The sequence below is a fragment of the Stenella coeruleoalba genome (assembly GCF_951394435.1).
Source record: "Stenella coeruleoalba genome assembly, chromosome: 15".
In the NCBI taxonomy this organism is placed as follows: domain Eukaryota; kingdom Metazoa; phylum Chordata; class Mammalia; order Artiodactyla; family Delphinidae; genus Stenella; species Stenella coeruleoalba.
Genome location: NC_137161.1, coordinates 72,235,785 through 72,251,218, shown reverse-complemented (window position 1 = coordinate 72,251,218; position 15,434 = coordinate 72,235,785). Strand labels below are relative to the sequence as shown.

The 15,434-nt window shown below is 44.3% G+C and overlaps 2 protein-coding genes across 2 annotated transcripts in view; one reads left to right on the top strand and one right to left on the bottom strand.

Annotated features, from left to right (window-relative positions):
• Positions 1-2,370, bottom strand: part of ITGAL (integrin subunit alpha L) — a 52,997-nt gene extending 50,627 nt beyond the window's left edge. The window contains exon 1 of the mRNA XM_079944944.1: positions 2,138-2,370. The gene's annotated coding sequence lies outside the window, so the exon portion shown is untranslated. The remainder of the gene's footprint in view (positions 1-2,137) is intronic.
• Positions 2,371-8,133: 5,763 nt separating this feature from the next.
• SEPHS2 (selenophosphate synthetase 2) lies at positions 8,134-10,373 on the top strand. Its single transcript, XM_079945778.1, has one exon. The coding sequence runs from the start codon at positions 8,281-8,283 to the stop codon at positions 9,634-9,636; it is 1,356 nt and encodes a 451-aa protein (XP_079801904.1). The 5' UTR covers positions 8,134-8,280; the 3' UTR covers positions 9,637-10,373.
• The last annotated feature ends 5,061 nt before the right edge of the window (positions 10,374-15,434 follow it).

The window sequence follows — 15,434 nt, the reverse complement described above, 5'->3', positions numbered from 1 at the left end:
ATCTGCCCAAGATCTTCTCTAAGGCTTTAAAATAAATAAATAAATAAATTTGGGCTTCCCTGGTGGCGCAGTGGTTGAGAGTCCACCTGCCAATGCAGGGGACACGGGTTCGTGCCCCGGTCCGGGAAGATCCCACATGCTGCGGAGCGGCTGGGCCCGTGAGCCTTTCTCTGAGGCTTCATGCCAACTTCTCCATGCCATCCTTTATGATAGTTTCCACTAGAAGTGTAGTAAAAACAATTTCAGATATGAAAGATCTCCTGAATTCAACCCTCCCTCGTCTCACACAAGTCCCTTATGTATTACCTCCCACTAAATCTTCAACCAGGCCCCGCTCACACACCTCCAGAGCTGGGATGCTCATGACTTCTCAAAGAGATCCATTGTGTCTCCGGTGTCTCTGCCTGTAGGAAAATGCTTTCTCGTATTACATGCCAATTTGCCTTCCTGTGACTTCCATGCTTTAGACTTGGTTCTGCCCTGTGGAAATGCCTAGGACTAATCTTTTCACCTTCCCACCAGGAAACCCCTCAGCAATTTGGATATGGCTCATGTCAACCCTTAGTCTTCTCTCTTCCAGGCTGAACATCCTCAGTTATGTCTAATATTCCCCATAAAACAGTCTCAAGTCCTCTGACCATCCTAGGAGGAACACGTGTCAACTACCCTCCTAAAATGTGGTGCCTCAAAATAAATACAACAGGGATAGTCAAGGAAACCTTTAAATTTTTTTTAAAAAAGGAAGAAAATAAATTAAATCTCCAACATAATAAGAATTTGGTTATATCGATTAAACAAATCGATTTTATACAATACTATTCAGGCTTTATCAAAATACGGTAGATTTACATATACTAGCATAGAAAGATTGTCATGGTAGAAAAAAAGCAAGTTACAGAGCAGTGTGTGTTACATCTTATTTGTCTGCTAGGCAGGAAGTCTGTCTTTCTCAGCTTCTCTCTCTCCCATCTCTCTGTCTCTTAAACATTTCGTTTTTTCGTGTATATATAAAACAAATTGGGGGGAGGATAAGGACTGAACTCTGCATAGTTATTTCTAAATTCTAGAGATGTCTTGAGTTATTTCTAGAATATAGAGGATAAGGTTTGGGGGATCTTTCACGCTATGATTGTTATGTCTGTAATTTTTTTTTTTTTTGTAAAGAGCACATATTACTTTCATAATCAGAGAACAACAACAACACTAATAAAGGATTTGCAATGCTTTGGTGAGCTCCGAATATCAGGGTGTTGATCTATTTCCTCCTTCACATTCTTTTCATTTATTCATTCAACCAACGCTCTCTAAGGCCTTCTCTGTGCCAGACCTGGTGCTGGGCCTCGGGCTTCTAGAGGCTAGTGAAGTGTGATTCCACCTGTGAGAAGCTCACAGATGTCAGAAAAAACCTAGCATGATAAATGCTAGGACAGAGGAAATCACAGAGTTGAGGGATCACAGTGGGGGGACTTCCTGGCGTCTTGAAGATAATAGTGTTTGTTGGCCATAAAGGGCTTTTGGGTGATTGAGAGCAGCCTTGCAAAGGCCTGGAGGCAGGGAGAGCTGTGCTGTCCTCCGTCCAACCCCTCTACCTTCTTCCCTCTAGTCCAAGCCACCACCATCCCTCACCATCCTCTGCAGCATTCTTCCCCTCCAGTCTATTTTCAACCTAGCAGCCAGAGTGATCTCTCAAAAACACAAAGGCAACCATGTCATCCCCCTGCTCAAAACTAATCTTGTGACTTCCTCCTTCTATTAGGAGAAAAAGTCCAAAAATCCTCCACATGACCCATCAGATCTTGCACTCAAGCCATCAGGAAATCTTTTGGTTTCAAAAAATACCCTGACTCTGACTGCCTCTTGTAGCCACTGGTGCAAACCACCATTGTCTCTCTCCTGGGTTTTTGCAGGAGCCTTCTCACTGTCCCTCTGATTCCACCTCCCGAGCCCATCTGCCCTTACCGTGGGCAGAGTCATCATGTCAGTCCTCCAGTCTAAACCCTCCAATGGCTCCTATCTCACCCAGAGCCAGAGCTGAAGTCCTTATAGTGGCCCACAGGCCCTGCATATCAGGCCTTTCATTGCCCCTCTGACATCACCTCTTCCTGCCCTTCTCTTGCCCAGCCACTGGCCTACTTACTCTTTCGCCATCGCATCAGGCTTGCTGTGTCTTGGGGCCTTTGCTCTGGGTGTTTCTCTGTTTGGAATGCCGTTCCCCCAGATGATCACATGACTCCCTCCCTCCTCATCTTCAAAGCCGCTCTGGTGATCTCTATCTCTGTCTCAACATCCTCCATTACCCGAGTTCTGCCCTAACCCCGAGTCTCTTTCTCTCTGTGGGTCTTATGGCAGGAGTTCACTCACTAGGGTTTCTCACATTTGCCCCAGACACAAAGATGAAACTTCCTGGCATTTGGGATGGTGGAAGGTGGTTAACAATGTGAGAGTTGTGGCCATGAGTGTCATTTCTCAAGTCTTCTGAGGCAGAGCCTGTTGCTAAAAATCCCATGAGGCAAGTCCAGGAGAGGTGGGAGTTGGGAACTAGGGCTGAACCTGGCCTGGGTCAGGTCCAAGGCAGGGACCACCAATGGGGACACTGACCTGGGTGTCAGGCCAGAGCGGTGGGGCCTCAGGCCGATGGGAAAAGTTTGGACCTTTGGGGTTTGACTGCAGACTAAAAACCATAACAAAGTTAGATTATGTCAATCCTACAATGACCTGTGAAGCACTATGTCCTGTGCTACCTCCTCCCTACCCTGTGCCACATCTGCCTGACTTCATTTCCTTTAACACTCCCTACTCACGATGCAGCAGTCACCCTGACCTCCTTGTTGTTCCTAGACCACCCCAGGCACACTCCTTCCTGCCCCAGGACCTTTGAACTTGCCAGTCTCTCTGCCTGAAACACTCTTTCCCAAATATCTGCATCCTTATTCCTCTCTTCAGTCAGGCCTTTATTTCAAAGTCACCTTCTCAGTGAGGCCTTCCCTGACCACAATCATACAATACACACTCACATACAAGAATTCTTACCTCCTTCTCTCCAGACTTTATTTTTTCTCCTTAATATCTATCCCTAACCAACAAAGGATGGCTCTTATCTAGTGCTATCCCTCTCTTCATTAACATGTCAGCTCCATGAGGACAGGGATTGCTGTCTGTTGTATCCACTGATATAGCTCCAATATCCAGTGCAGTGGCTAGCACAAAGGAGGTCTTCTATACATATTTGTGAATGAACCCAGGGAGAGTCTCCAGCATCTATTTCATGCCAGATATTTTTCAGCCATTATTTTATTTCTTACTAGAAATAAATGGGATGATCCCATTTTTGTTTAAAAAAAAAAAAGGTCTATATAATGCACAGAGCACACACTATGTCACCCCGTACAGCCTGGAGGGAATGGCTGGGCGCCCCCTGGGGCCCATTGTGAGGTGGTGGCCCTCTATAGAGCATGGGAAGAAAAATGTCTAAACTTAGTTCTGCTCCACTAAGGTTCAATAGCAATTCTCTCCGGGAGGAGGGATTTCAAGTGATTTTAACTTTTTTCCTTTTTACTAAGTTGCATTTTGTGATTTTTCTACAATGACAAGACAGTGATTTTGTAACAAGAAAAAATTTTAATGGAGAGTGTACTGAGCCTACTGAAGTATTTTCAGTGTACTGAAAATGCACTGAATGTATATTTTCAGGAATTCCCTGGTGGTCCAGTTGTTAGGACTCCGTGCTTCCACTGCAGGGGGCGCAGGTTCTTTCCCTGGTCGGGGAACTAAGATCCCACATGCCTCGAGGTGCGGGGCAGGCCCCCTCCCCAAAAAAGTGTACTGAACCCTAAAGTGTAGTGTCATAATTCTGAATGATTATCATAATGGAAAAAAGCCCCAAGGCTCTTATTGTATGTGAAAATCAAATGGGGGTGGGTGAGGGGTGAGATAGGAGTAGGGGATTAAGAGGTACAAACTACTATGTATAAAATAAGTAAGCTACAGGATGTATTGTACAGCACAGGGAATACAGCCAATATTTTATAATAACGTTATTTTTTAAAATATTTATTTATTTTGGCTGCACCGGGTCTTAGTTGTGGCACACTGGATATTTGTAGTGGCGTGCAGGATCTTTAGTTGCGGCATGTGGACTCTTAGTTGCGGCATGCATGAAGGATCTAGTTCATCGACCAGGGATTGAACCTGGGGCCCCTGCATTGAGAGCACCGAGTCTTAGCCACTGCACCACCAAGGAAGTCCATAAAATAACTTTAAATGGAGTAAATCTATGAAAGTTTTGAATCACAATGCTGTACACTTGAAACTAATATATTGTAAATCAACTATACCTCAGATTCTCTTATTCTTTAAAACCCCTCTTTCTTCTCCTTTGCCTGCTCTCCCAACCCCACCTCCAGGTTTTTATCTTTGCAGTCTTTGACCCAAATGATAAATGTGGTTCAATGAATCTCTCAGTGAAAAAATAAGAAAAAGATAAAAAGGATGCTTTCGAAAGCTCATGATGCGGTCACAAGGATCCACCCGGGTGGATGGCCTGCACAAAGGCACGTCAACCTGTCGTTCTGGCCCAGTAGGTTGGTCACTGGCCAAGGCAAATTCATGACTTTTTTTGCACTGGTCCGGGTGAACATTGCTCCCAGGTAGAAGTGACAGGGAGGGATATGGATGCAAATCTTCCCCCAAAAGAGTCCTGCTTCCTTGAGGGGCGTGGTAAGGGTTGTTAGTATTATCAAGGGGACCCCCGGAATGAGGGGTAGAGCACCAGCCTTCCGGTCAGACAGACTTGGGTTTACAATTCTCACTAGGTTGATTCCCAGCTGGTGACTCTGTGCAAGACTCCTCACCTATCAGGGACCTCAGTTTCTGCATCTGTAAAATGGAGTTAAGAAAGCCAATTTCCTGGGGCTGCTCTGAGGAGGAAATGAGGAGATAAATAAATGCAAAATGCTCAGCACCATCGTATGGCTCATTATATGTGCTCAGCAAACTGTATTGTATAAAATGATGTATTCATTCAACAAATGTTATTGCCATGTAAAGTGCTAGGGTGGACGAAACAGAGCAGCCCCTGCTCTGTGGAGCTTACAGACTAGTGGAACAGATAGTCATGGTGTAATCACATGAATAAAGAATTACAATTGCACTAAATACTGAGAAGGAAAAGTCCAAAGAACTAAGAGAGCATATAACCAGGGGCACCTGATCTAGCCACTTTTTAACCCGGAAGAGGTGACTACAGATGAAATAGAATGCTTTTGTTTTTCCCTTAATGATAAGAGAATCCTTCACATGTACAATATGCTGAACGTTTTGCAAAGAACTTTTCGTGGATGAGATTTTCATATGATCCAAAGCAGAGATGATGACCCTCATTTTACAGAAGTGGAAACTAGGGTGTAGAGAGGTTATATAACTTCCTTAAGGCCAGACAGCTCATTGATAGCACACCCAGAGATCAGACAAAACCCAGAAGTCCTTTGCTTCCACATCTATTGCTTTTACAGTATATCATTTTTTTAAAATTCTGAAATACAGCATACTTCCTTCTTTTTAAAATGTTGAAATATAGTTTACTTACAAAAAGCATGGGGAAATATATGTGTATGGTTTAAGGAGTACCTATGTAACTACCACCCAGCCCAAGGAACAGAATTTAACATAGCTCAGAAGTCCCCTTATATACACTTCCCCAGAAGTAACTCCTATGCTAAATTTTGTTAATCATTCATTCTCTTACCTTTTAAAAGAGTTTTTATCATTTATGCATCTCAGCGATATATTATTGCTTATTTATAAATGGCATCTTAGTTTATGTTTCCTATAGCTCGCTTCTTACTGCCAACATTTTGTTTTTGAGATTATTCATGTTGATGATGCCTATATTTCATTTTTACAAATAAATAATATTCCATTGTGTGATGCACTCCCATTTGTGCACTCCCCTGCTAACAGACATTTGGATCATTTCCAGTGTTTTACCATTATAGCTCTTCTTTTTCCTTTGGGAGATAAATGAATTTGTTTTTATAAAAAACTTTTGAAGATGTTATAAGTTTTGTGAATTTAAAGTCCAGTCCCTACACTCACATTATCAGTACTGTATGATAGTAGGTTCTATCATTTATTTTGAGCTTACCATCAGCCAGGAACTGTGTTAGGAGATTTACACACATTTTAAAAATTTAATTCTCTTAACATTCTTATTTGATATGTATTATTATCTTCAGGTGAAAGGACTATTTTTTTTAGGCAATGAAACTGAGGTCCCTAGAGGTTAGACAATTAGCCTAAGGTCATTAGGAGAGCCAAGATTGCAACTCGGTCTAATTCTAACGTTCTGGTTCCTTCCAATTCACTCCAGGACTTAATACCGTATTGTGCAGTAATAAAAACCAAATGTAATGATGAACTATACTATCTATAATTATCTACTCTATTTTTTATATTTGTGATTGTGGTAAAACACACATAACATAAAATTTACCATCTTAACCACTTTTAAGTGTACAGTTCAGTAGTGTTAAGTACATTTACATTGTCGTGCAAACATCTCCAGAGCTCTTACAGCCATTCTTGAACATATCATCTGGGGCACACGTGCAGGAGTTTTCTCCAGGACATGTCCTATGGGTGGAATTCCATGGGTTTGCATGTGTCCAACTTTATCAGTTAAGGCCAAACTTTTTTCCAAAACGTTTGCACCAATTTATACTCCCATAGGCAGTTACTTATTTTTCAAGTATGCATTACATTCAAATGTTTAAAAAAATTATTTTGAGTTCCAATGTTAAAAGAACAAAAAGGCAATACAATGAAAAAATCTCCTGTCCCCTAACCACCTCATTCTCTCCCCAGAGGCAATCAAAATTACTTATTACTTATAGAATTATTAGTATAAGGTCTTTATGAGAATTAAATTAGTTAATATATGTAAAGTATTTAGAATCCTGCCTATTAGAACTGTAACTACTATCAGGATAATCACATCGATGTTTTCTCATTCTTTTTTTTTTTTTTTGCGGTACGCGGGCCTCTCACTGTCGTGGCCTCTCCCGTTGCGGAGCACAGGCTCCGGACTTGCAGGCTCAGCGGCCGTGGCTCATGGGCCCAGCCGCTCCGCGGCATGTGGGATCTTCCCAGACCGGGGCACGAACCTGTGTCCCCTGCATCGGCAGGCGGACTCTCAACCACTGCGCCACCAGGGAAGCCCTCATTCTTTTTTACAGTTGCCTGATAGTCTATTATATAAATGTATCACTATTTTAATCATAATTGATAAACATTTAAGTTGTTCCTGTATGTTTATAGCACAGCAGTAAATAACTATTATTTCCCACTCACATAGGTGAGTACATCTAAAGGATAAAGTTCTGGAACTGGAACTGCTGGGTCAAAGGTATTTAACACAGTTATAATTTTAATGGATATTGGCAAACTGCCCTTCATGAATACATCACAGATTCTCATATATATTAACTTAAAGAGGTAGAAACTTTGGAATAGAATAGACCTAGGTAAGCTACTTTGTTGTTCAGATGAGTCAGCTGATGCACGGGAGAGGGAAAATGACTGGCACAGGCAGTTAGTAGTGGAAACAGCACCAGAACCCATGCAGATGTCTGGACTTGGAGTCTTAAATGCTTTAAAGTCCATGTTAACATTTCATTATTTTGATGCTGCGGCTTGCTTATATAATGGTAGTAACTTAATAATTAATTTCTCACTATTCTTTCCGATTTTTCCCTGGGCTATTTTCCTACCCTGGATTGATCATGCGCGCTATCTTGGACAATTCTGACCGGCTTGAGGTTTGCCAAGTGACCCATCTGCCCTCGTCTTAGAAAATGCTGGATTTGGTAAACTGCCTCTAGGGAAACAGAGCTCCGCCAGCCACTCCCAAGAGATCATTTAAATTACATCAAGGGAAATGAACCAAGGTATTTGTTCTGTAATCTCTCCGAGGTCAATTTCCCAAGCTGGTGGTTGATTAGTTAGTAATACATCTTTTAGACCAAAGGAAGCCCGCCTCTCGAGGGCAAAGTGATCATTGGCTGGTATGGCTGTCAATCACAAGGGGTATAAATAAGGGATGCCGGCGACTCCTCCCCCCGGACGGCCAGGAGCGCGTGGGGTGGCGGCAGTCAGGCTGCGCGAGTCGTGCCGGGGAGGCGCTGTGCGGTAATATCTGACTGTTACTCCTTAATAACTGGAGTGGAAAGTAAAAAGGACCTCTGCTCCTCACTCCTCTTTTCCCCTCCCTGCCGGGCAGGCGTGATGGCGGAAGCCGCGGCGACGGGCGCCGGCGGAGAGGCGATGGCGGCGGTGGCGGCGGGGGAAGGCTCCTCGGGCCCGACAGGCTTGCCTCTAGGCCGGGGCTTCTCGAGCTACCGGCCCTTCGAGCCCCAGGCGTTGGGCCTCAGCCCGAGCTGGCGGCTGACCGGCTTCTCCGGCATGAAGGGCTGAGGCTGCAAGGTCCCGCAGGAGACGCTGCTCAAACTCCTGGCGGGACTGACGCGGCCAGAGGTGCGGCCTCCGCTGGGCCGGGGCCTGGTCGGAGGCCGTGAAGAGACGGCCCAGGAAGCCGGCCTGCCGGTTAGGGCGGAACCCAGCCCAACCTTACCAACCCTCGGCATTGGGATGGACTCGTGCGTCATACCCCTGAGGCACGGGGGCCTGTCCCTGGTGCAGACTACCGACTTCTTTTACCCCTTGGTGGAAGATCCCTACATGATGGGGCGCATAGCTTGTGCCAACGTGCTGAGTGATCTCTACGCCATGGGCATTACTGAATGTGACAACATGTTGATGCTACTCAGCGTCAGCCAGAGTATGACTGAGGAGGAACGAGAAAAGATAACACCACTCATGGTCAAAGGCTTTCGGGATGCTGCAGAGGAAGGAGGAACTGCAGTGACTGGTGGGCAAACGGTGGTAAACCCTTGGATTATCGTCGGTGGAGTTGCCACTGTGGTGTGTCAACCAAATGAATTCATAATGCCTGACAGTGCTGTTGTTGGGGATGTGCTTGTGTTAACCAAACCCTTAGGAACCCAAGTTGCTGTCAATGCCCACCAATGGCTGGATAATCCTGAAAGATGGAATAAAATAAAGATGGTGGTCTCCAGAGAAGAGGTAGAGCTGGCCTATCAGGAAGCCATGTTCAACATGGCTACCCTAAATAGAATTGCTGCTGGATTAATGCACACGTTTAATGCCCATGCAGCCACAGATATCACAGGCTTTGGCATTCTGGGTCACTCTCAGAACCTTGCAAAACAGCAAAGAAATGAGGTGTCCTTTGTCATTCATAATCTGCCAATCATTGCCAAGATGGCTGCCATCAGCAAGGCCAGTGGGCGCTTTGGGCTCCTTCAAGGAACCTCAGCAGAAACTTCTGGGGGGTTACTGATTTGTCTGCCAAGAGAACAGGCAGCTCGCTTTTGTTCGGAAATCAAATCTTCAAAGTATGGAGAGGGCCACCAAGCCTGGATCGTCGGCATCGTGGAAAAGGGAAACCGGACAGCCCGGATCATTGACAAGCCTCGAGTTATCGAGGTCCTGCCTCGAGGAGCCTCTGCTACCGCTCTTGCTCCTGAGAATTCCAGTACCTCCTCTGAGCCTAGCTTGTGAGATGGAATAGGGGAAGTTGTTTGGACTGTAGAGCCTTTGTACAGAATCATGGACAATTCTCAAGAGTTGATTTTAGGAAATTTCCAAAGAAGGCTGCCTGCGTAATAGTTCCAGCTGCCCTTTGTAGGTGATTTGAATCAGCCCATCAAAAGCTGCACATTCCAAGGCCAGAAGTAACATTTTGGACTTTCGGGGGGTAGGTTTGCTAATCTCTCGAGTGGAAAAAGAGCAGAAAACCCTCTGTTTCCTCTTTCCAAGAGCAAGATGAGGCTACTCAGGTTTGAGAGATTTTTCTCAGCACAGGGTTCATTGATTTCTGCCCAGGGAGTGAGATTATTTAAAATTACATAGACACCAAAAATAAGTTGCAAAAAGAAAAACATTTAGATCAGAAGCAAATAAGTTTGGACCAGTACTGTTGATAAATCTAAATTGTTAAGGGAGATTAAAATGCAATGTCAAATTCTTATTAGATTACTCTGAAATACTGGCTCTTTCCTACTCTGGACAAGAATTGAGCAGCTTGTCCAATGACTGGGAAAGGAGGACCTCCAACCACCTTACTTGGTCTCTGTTAATGACGTCTCTCCCTCTAAACCCCTTTAAGGACTGGGAGAGGCAGAGCAAGCCCCAGAGCCCAGGCCTTGGTGGACATTAAGATGTTAAATTCTTGTGTTGAAAATTCCTGGTGATTTAATCAATAAAGTGATTTCTAATGAAATAAAGAGGATTTTGTTGAAAAATTCTTCTGGCTAATGTTTGTATCCTTGGAATTCTGTTTCTTTAACAGTCTTATAAAATGAACCAACTGATACATTTAGCGTTGACAGTAAAGGACTCGAGAACAGGCATAAATCCCAAGGACTAGAGGGTGGGAGAGGAAATAGGTAAAGAAAGGTGTCAACAAATCTTGGAACATGGCAAGTGGGTGGAAGAGGGGTAACTGACTTAGAAGAACAGAGGAAGGCGAAGTATAAATGCCTTCAGAGTTGGGGAACACTAACAGGAAGCAAGGAAATACGCTCCGAATGTACTAAGGAAGGTGGGGTCAAAGGGTGGGGATGAGAACGGAGATACTGGTTAAAAATTTATGCACAGGGCAATTAGATCTTTGCAGTTCTCAATCTTCTCCCCTGTGTCATACAACCAGGTGACTGCCTCTCACCTGTGTAGGTAAATGGAGGTTTGTTTTCTGGAAAATGTGAATTTAAAAAATATTGTAAAGTCAGGGGCACCAGGCAGAGCAGAGGACAGGGAGCCTCACCAAAAACAAGAATAAAGACAAAAATGAGATTGTCCAGCCCCCTCCCTCAGCTTAGCTATTAGAAACACTCTCCAGGAAGCTTATACCGCCCCTGCCTGGCGCAGGTGGAATAGACTCCTCTGGAGAATATAAACCTGCCCAGAAAAAAGACCTATAAATACAAACATTTAGGGAGTCCCTGGTGAAAATCCCTGTACTGGGAAGCCTCCCAGTTGAAAAGCTTCACTCAAGCACATTCTTTTTAATGCCTCATTCTCAAATATGAGCAGGCAAGGATCACCAGATATTTGAGGCAAGCCTCCAACTTGAAAGAAGTCAAAGCAAACAAACAAACTCAAGAAGGAGACAATACAGGGAGCAAAAGAAAAAAAAGAGCAGAAATAAAAGAAGATAAAGTATCCATTAAAAGATAATAAGAGAGCAAAGCACTTAGAATATAAAAATATAGCTACAATCTTAAAGTTCAGTAGAAGATTTAGAAGGTAAAGTTGACATCAGAAAGGAGACAAACAAAGAGATGCACGATAGAAGGAAAAAAAAGTAGGAAAATCAGAGATGAGCCAGGAGGTTCAATGTCTAAGAGTCCCAGAAAGAGGTAATAAAGCAGATGGAAGAAAGAGAACGATCAAAAAATAATACAAGAAAGTTTTCTAAAGTTTAAAATTGCAACTGTCACATGCCTTTTGAATTCCCAGCATTGTGAGTGGAAAAAGGCCTACACTCATTTTACTGTTAAATTTTAAAATGCCAGGGATAAAGAGGCCCTAATAATAACAATAGCAAATTCTTACCTGGTACATACTCTTTGCCAGGCACTGTTCTAAGTGCTTTTATATGTATTAACTCCTGTAAACTTCCAACCACCCCATTTCGCAAATGAGGAAGCTGAGGTGCAGGGAGATTGAGAAATTTGTCCAAGGTTGCCCTGGCAGTCTCCTAAACAGCCTGGTTCCAAAGTCCATGCTTCTAATCATTGTGCTCTCCTAAATCTTCTGGGGGGAGGGGAAGATCACAAACAAAGGTTTGGTATCAGACTTCTCAGCAGTGAATTGGAAGCTAAAAGACAAAAAAGCAATGCTTTCAAAATTTTGAGGGTAAATGATCTCTGTGTAATTCTATATTTAGCTACGTTTTTCAAACAAATAGTATAAGGATATTTTTTAGACATGGAAGGTATCAAAGTGGTTTCATCCCATTCACTCTTTCTCAAGAAACTACTGGAAGATGTGCTCCAGAAAAACAAGGGAGCAAACGGAGAAAGAGAAAAACATGGGGTCCGGGAAACCCAACCCAGCACAGGTGGAAGGTGAAGGGAGCTCTCAAGGTAATAGCGGTCCAGCAGGCATAGAGAAGAACCAGCCCATGCTGGAGCAGAAGCCTGGAAGGCTTCCAGGAAAAGGAAAATGGAACTGATAGAGGATTGGTATGTTTAATTGTGTGATAAATTGTATTGGAAGGTTATCAGAAGATGTAAATAGAATTAGTGACAATTACCAATTATGTAGAAAATTAGCCAAAAAAAAGAATGAGGCAGTTATCAACTCCAGCCAAAAAGAAAACCTTGAAAAATAAACAAAATGTAATCTAACAACAACAACAAATAAATAATAAATAGATAAATTCAATCGGGTTTTCTCCTGCTCAGAGCTCAAAGCTCTCAAATAGCTTTCCACAAAATCCCTGCTTCATCTTGTGACCCTTCATCTCACAGCACTCTCCCTACCTCTCTCACTAAACTCTAGCCCATTAGCCTTTCCATGGTGCTTCAAACAAATCAAGATCCTTTGTTCTCCGCCTGGAACCTCACCTCTTTGCAGCTGGCTCACTCTTAGTCCTAATTCAGCTCAAATAAAACCTCTTCATAAAAGCCCTCTCTGACCTCACGCAACACCCAGCTACTCTCCCAACTCATCACTGTATTTATTGGCTTCATAGCTTTTATCCTAATCTGTAATTATCTTGAAAATTTCTTAGTTTACTTTATAATTGTCCCTTTCTGCTTGTATGTAAGCTCCAGGATGGCAGAGGACGTTCTGTATCCCAGCACTGGAACAGTGTCTGGCCCCCAGTTAGTGTTCAGAATAGTCTGGCCCACAGTTAGTGTTCGGAATATACTGAATCAATGATTGAGTGAGGTATACACTGGGGACCCCAGCACCCTCTGTTTTCACACTTTCCTTGCTCTTGGTGTCTCCTAGTGGTGGAAGTTGGTACCACCAATCTCTTAAGACAAGGCTTTGGAGAAGAAATTTGGGCCTTGGTTCTGCTTATCAATTTACACAGCTCTCTAACTGGTTTATTTTCTTGCTTGGGGTGGGCAGTAGAAAAGGGCAGGAAAATGACTGGATGCTTCCCTGGCCTGGGTCCTCTTAGTTAACCTAGAAAGGGTTAGGGGTTGGAAGCAAGGTAGGCACCCAACTATTCCTTGGGGAGGGGCTGGGCAGCAAAATGGAGGTAGCAGGTAGTGGAGGTGACAGGCCTCGGGTGGAAATCAGAACAGAATCACAGGTATAAACAGAGGTAAGAAAGGTGATGGAGGAAAAGAAAGAGGAAGAAAAGGAAAAGGGAGCCAAAGGAAGAAAAGAAAAAGGAGAGGAAATTGAAGGTAGAGAAAGAGAGAGAGGAAGATGAAAAGAAAGGACAGAAGGGCAGAAGGAAAGGCAGTGGCAAGGTGACCTCAGCAGATACCCAAGCACATGTGAGCTGCCTCCTTTACTCCTTTGTGGGGAGACGTCTTTCAGTTGCTGAAGAGCACTGGGGAGTGCTGGTGAGCTTCAGCCTTCGCCTTTCTGGGTGATGTCAGACAAGTCTCCTGACCTCTCTGGGTCTCAGTTTCCTCATCTGTAAAATAGGTGCAGCCATACCCACCTATGGCAGGCGAGTTATGGAGAGGATCCCATGAGACCTGCTCCTCTGAATTAATATTTATTAGATCGACTCAAGTACCAGGTCCCGGGGAAACAAAAGCCGGACACTGCTTTTGTTCTCCAGGAGACCCGGTCTAGGGGGAGATCTAGAACAGGAACACCAAACAGCCCCAAATTAAGGCAAGAAGTGGTAAGCGCCATGAGAGTGAGAGTGGATGAAGTGCTTTATAAAACCAAATTATGTCCTGGGAATTCCCTGGCGGTCCAGTGGTTAGGACTCTGTGCTTTCACTGACGAGGGCGTGGGTTCAATCCCTGGTCGGGAACTAATGTGGCCAAAAATAAATAAATAATAAAATAAAATAAAACCAAATTATGTCCTTTTGGAGGAAGTTTAGGAAGGCTTCCCAGAGGAGGTGGCTTTGAAGCAGGGCTCTACAGGATGGGTGGAATTTGGATTTGGCTACACAGAGAAGGGGGATGGGCATTGCAGATGGAGGGAACTATGTGAGCAAAGGCAGGGAGAGTGGGGAACACCTGGGGATACAGCTGGGTAAGTAGGTTGGGGAAGGACTTCTAAGGGTGTTGGGGACTCCCTGGCCTGACTGAGCTAGGCTAGAGGTTCCTAAAAGCCTCTGTCATGACTCCTCCTGAAAAATTTAAGAAGAAATATTTTTTCTTTTTTTTTTTTCAAGAAGAAATATTTTTAATTATAGCAGCACCCTTTCTCCTGTCCCCCAGTTCAAAACCAACAAGGCCTATGGATCTACCTCGAATAAGAACAGCACTGCAGTAGATTCTCGGGATCCAGCCATGAACAAAATACATATCGTCCTGGTCCTCCTAGCACACTTGTGGAGGGTCCTTGGAGGCCACCTAGGCCAGACCCCCATTATATAGAGAAATTGAGGCTCAGAGAAGAGAAACAATCTTCCCAAGAGCATTGGTAGATAGGTTCCCAATCACCTGACTCCTAGTTTCCCATCACACTCTGCTGTCTCTGGGACCTCCGACTGGCTTAGGTTCCCCCACCCTGATACCACCTACCCAGCTTATGGGCTTCTGTTATTTTGTTCTCCAGCTGCTGTTGACACTTCCACTCCAGGGTTTCCCAAAGAGCCTTACTGGAAACAGCTGCATCTGTTTGGCTGTAGTGGGGAAGGTGGCCAAACTCTTGAGTACCAGAAGGGCATATGTGTGCATTGACACATTTGCCTGTTCCAGCCCGTCCACCCTGTCATTAAACATTTATTAGCCTGCACTGGGGAAACACCTTTGGTTTGAAAAGACTAGGGCACCTAGTCTCTGGGGGGATAGGCTTCTAAAGGGCTAATCACAAATGTGGACCAAAAAGCAAGACCAAGTACACTGAGGCCCTGACTAAAGAAGTCTGGCTGCCTAGATGTGACTGAGGAGAATGGAGAAAACTAACAGGATGTGGGGTGAAGGTTCAGGAAGAGCCTGGGACGAGAAGTCCAGATGATGGGGCCAATCATATATTCATGCCTGTTCCTTCTCCCTCGTGAGGGTCTCCCCCGCCCCCACCCCCAACTCCATGCCGTGCTGATGCTGAGTTTGGTTGGTCTTTAGAGGATGATGCCGTTGGAGCAAAGAACTTGGATGTCCCTGCAGGATGCTTTGCAGGAGCTTCACAACTCAGCCAGGGAA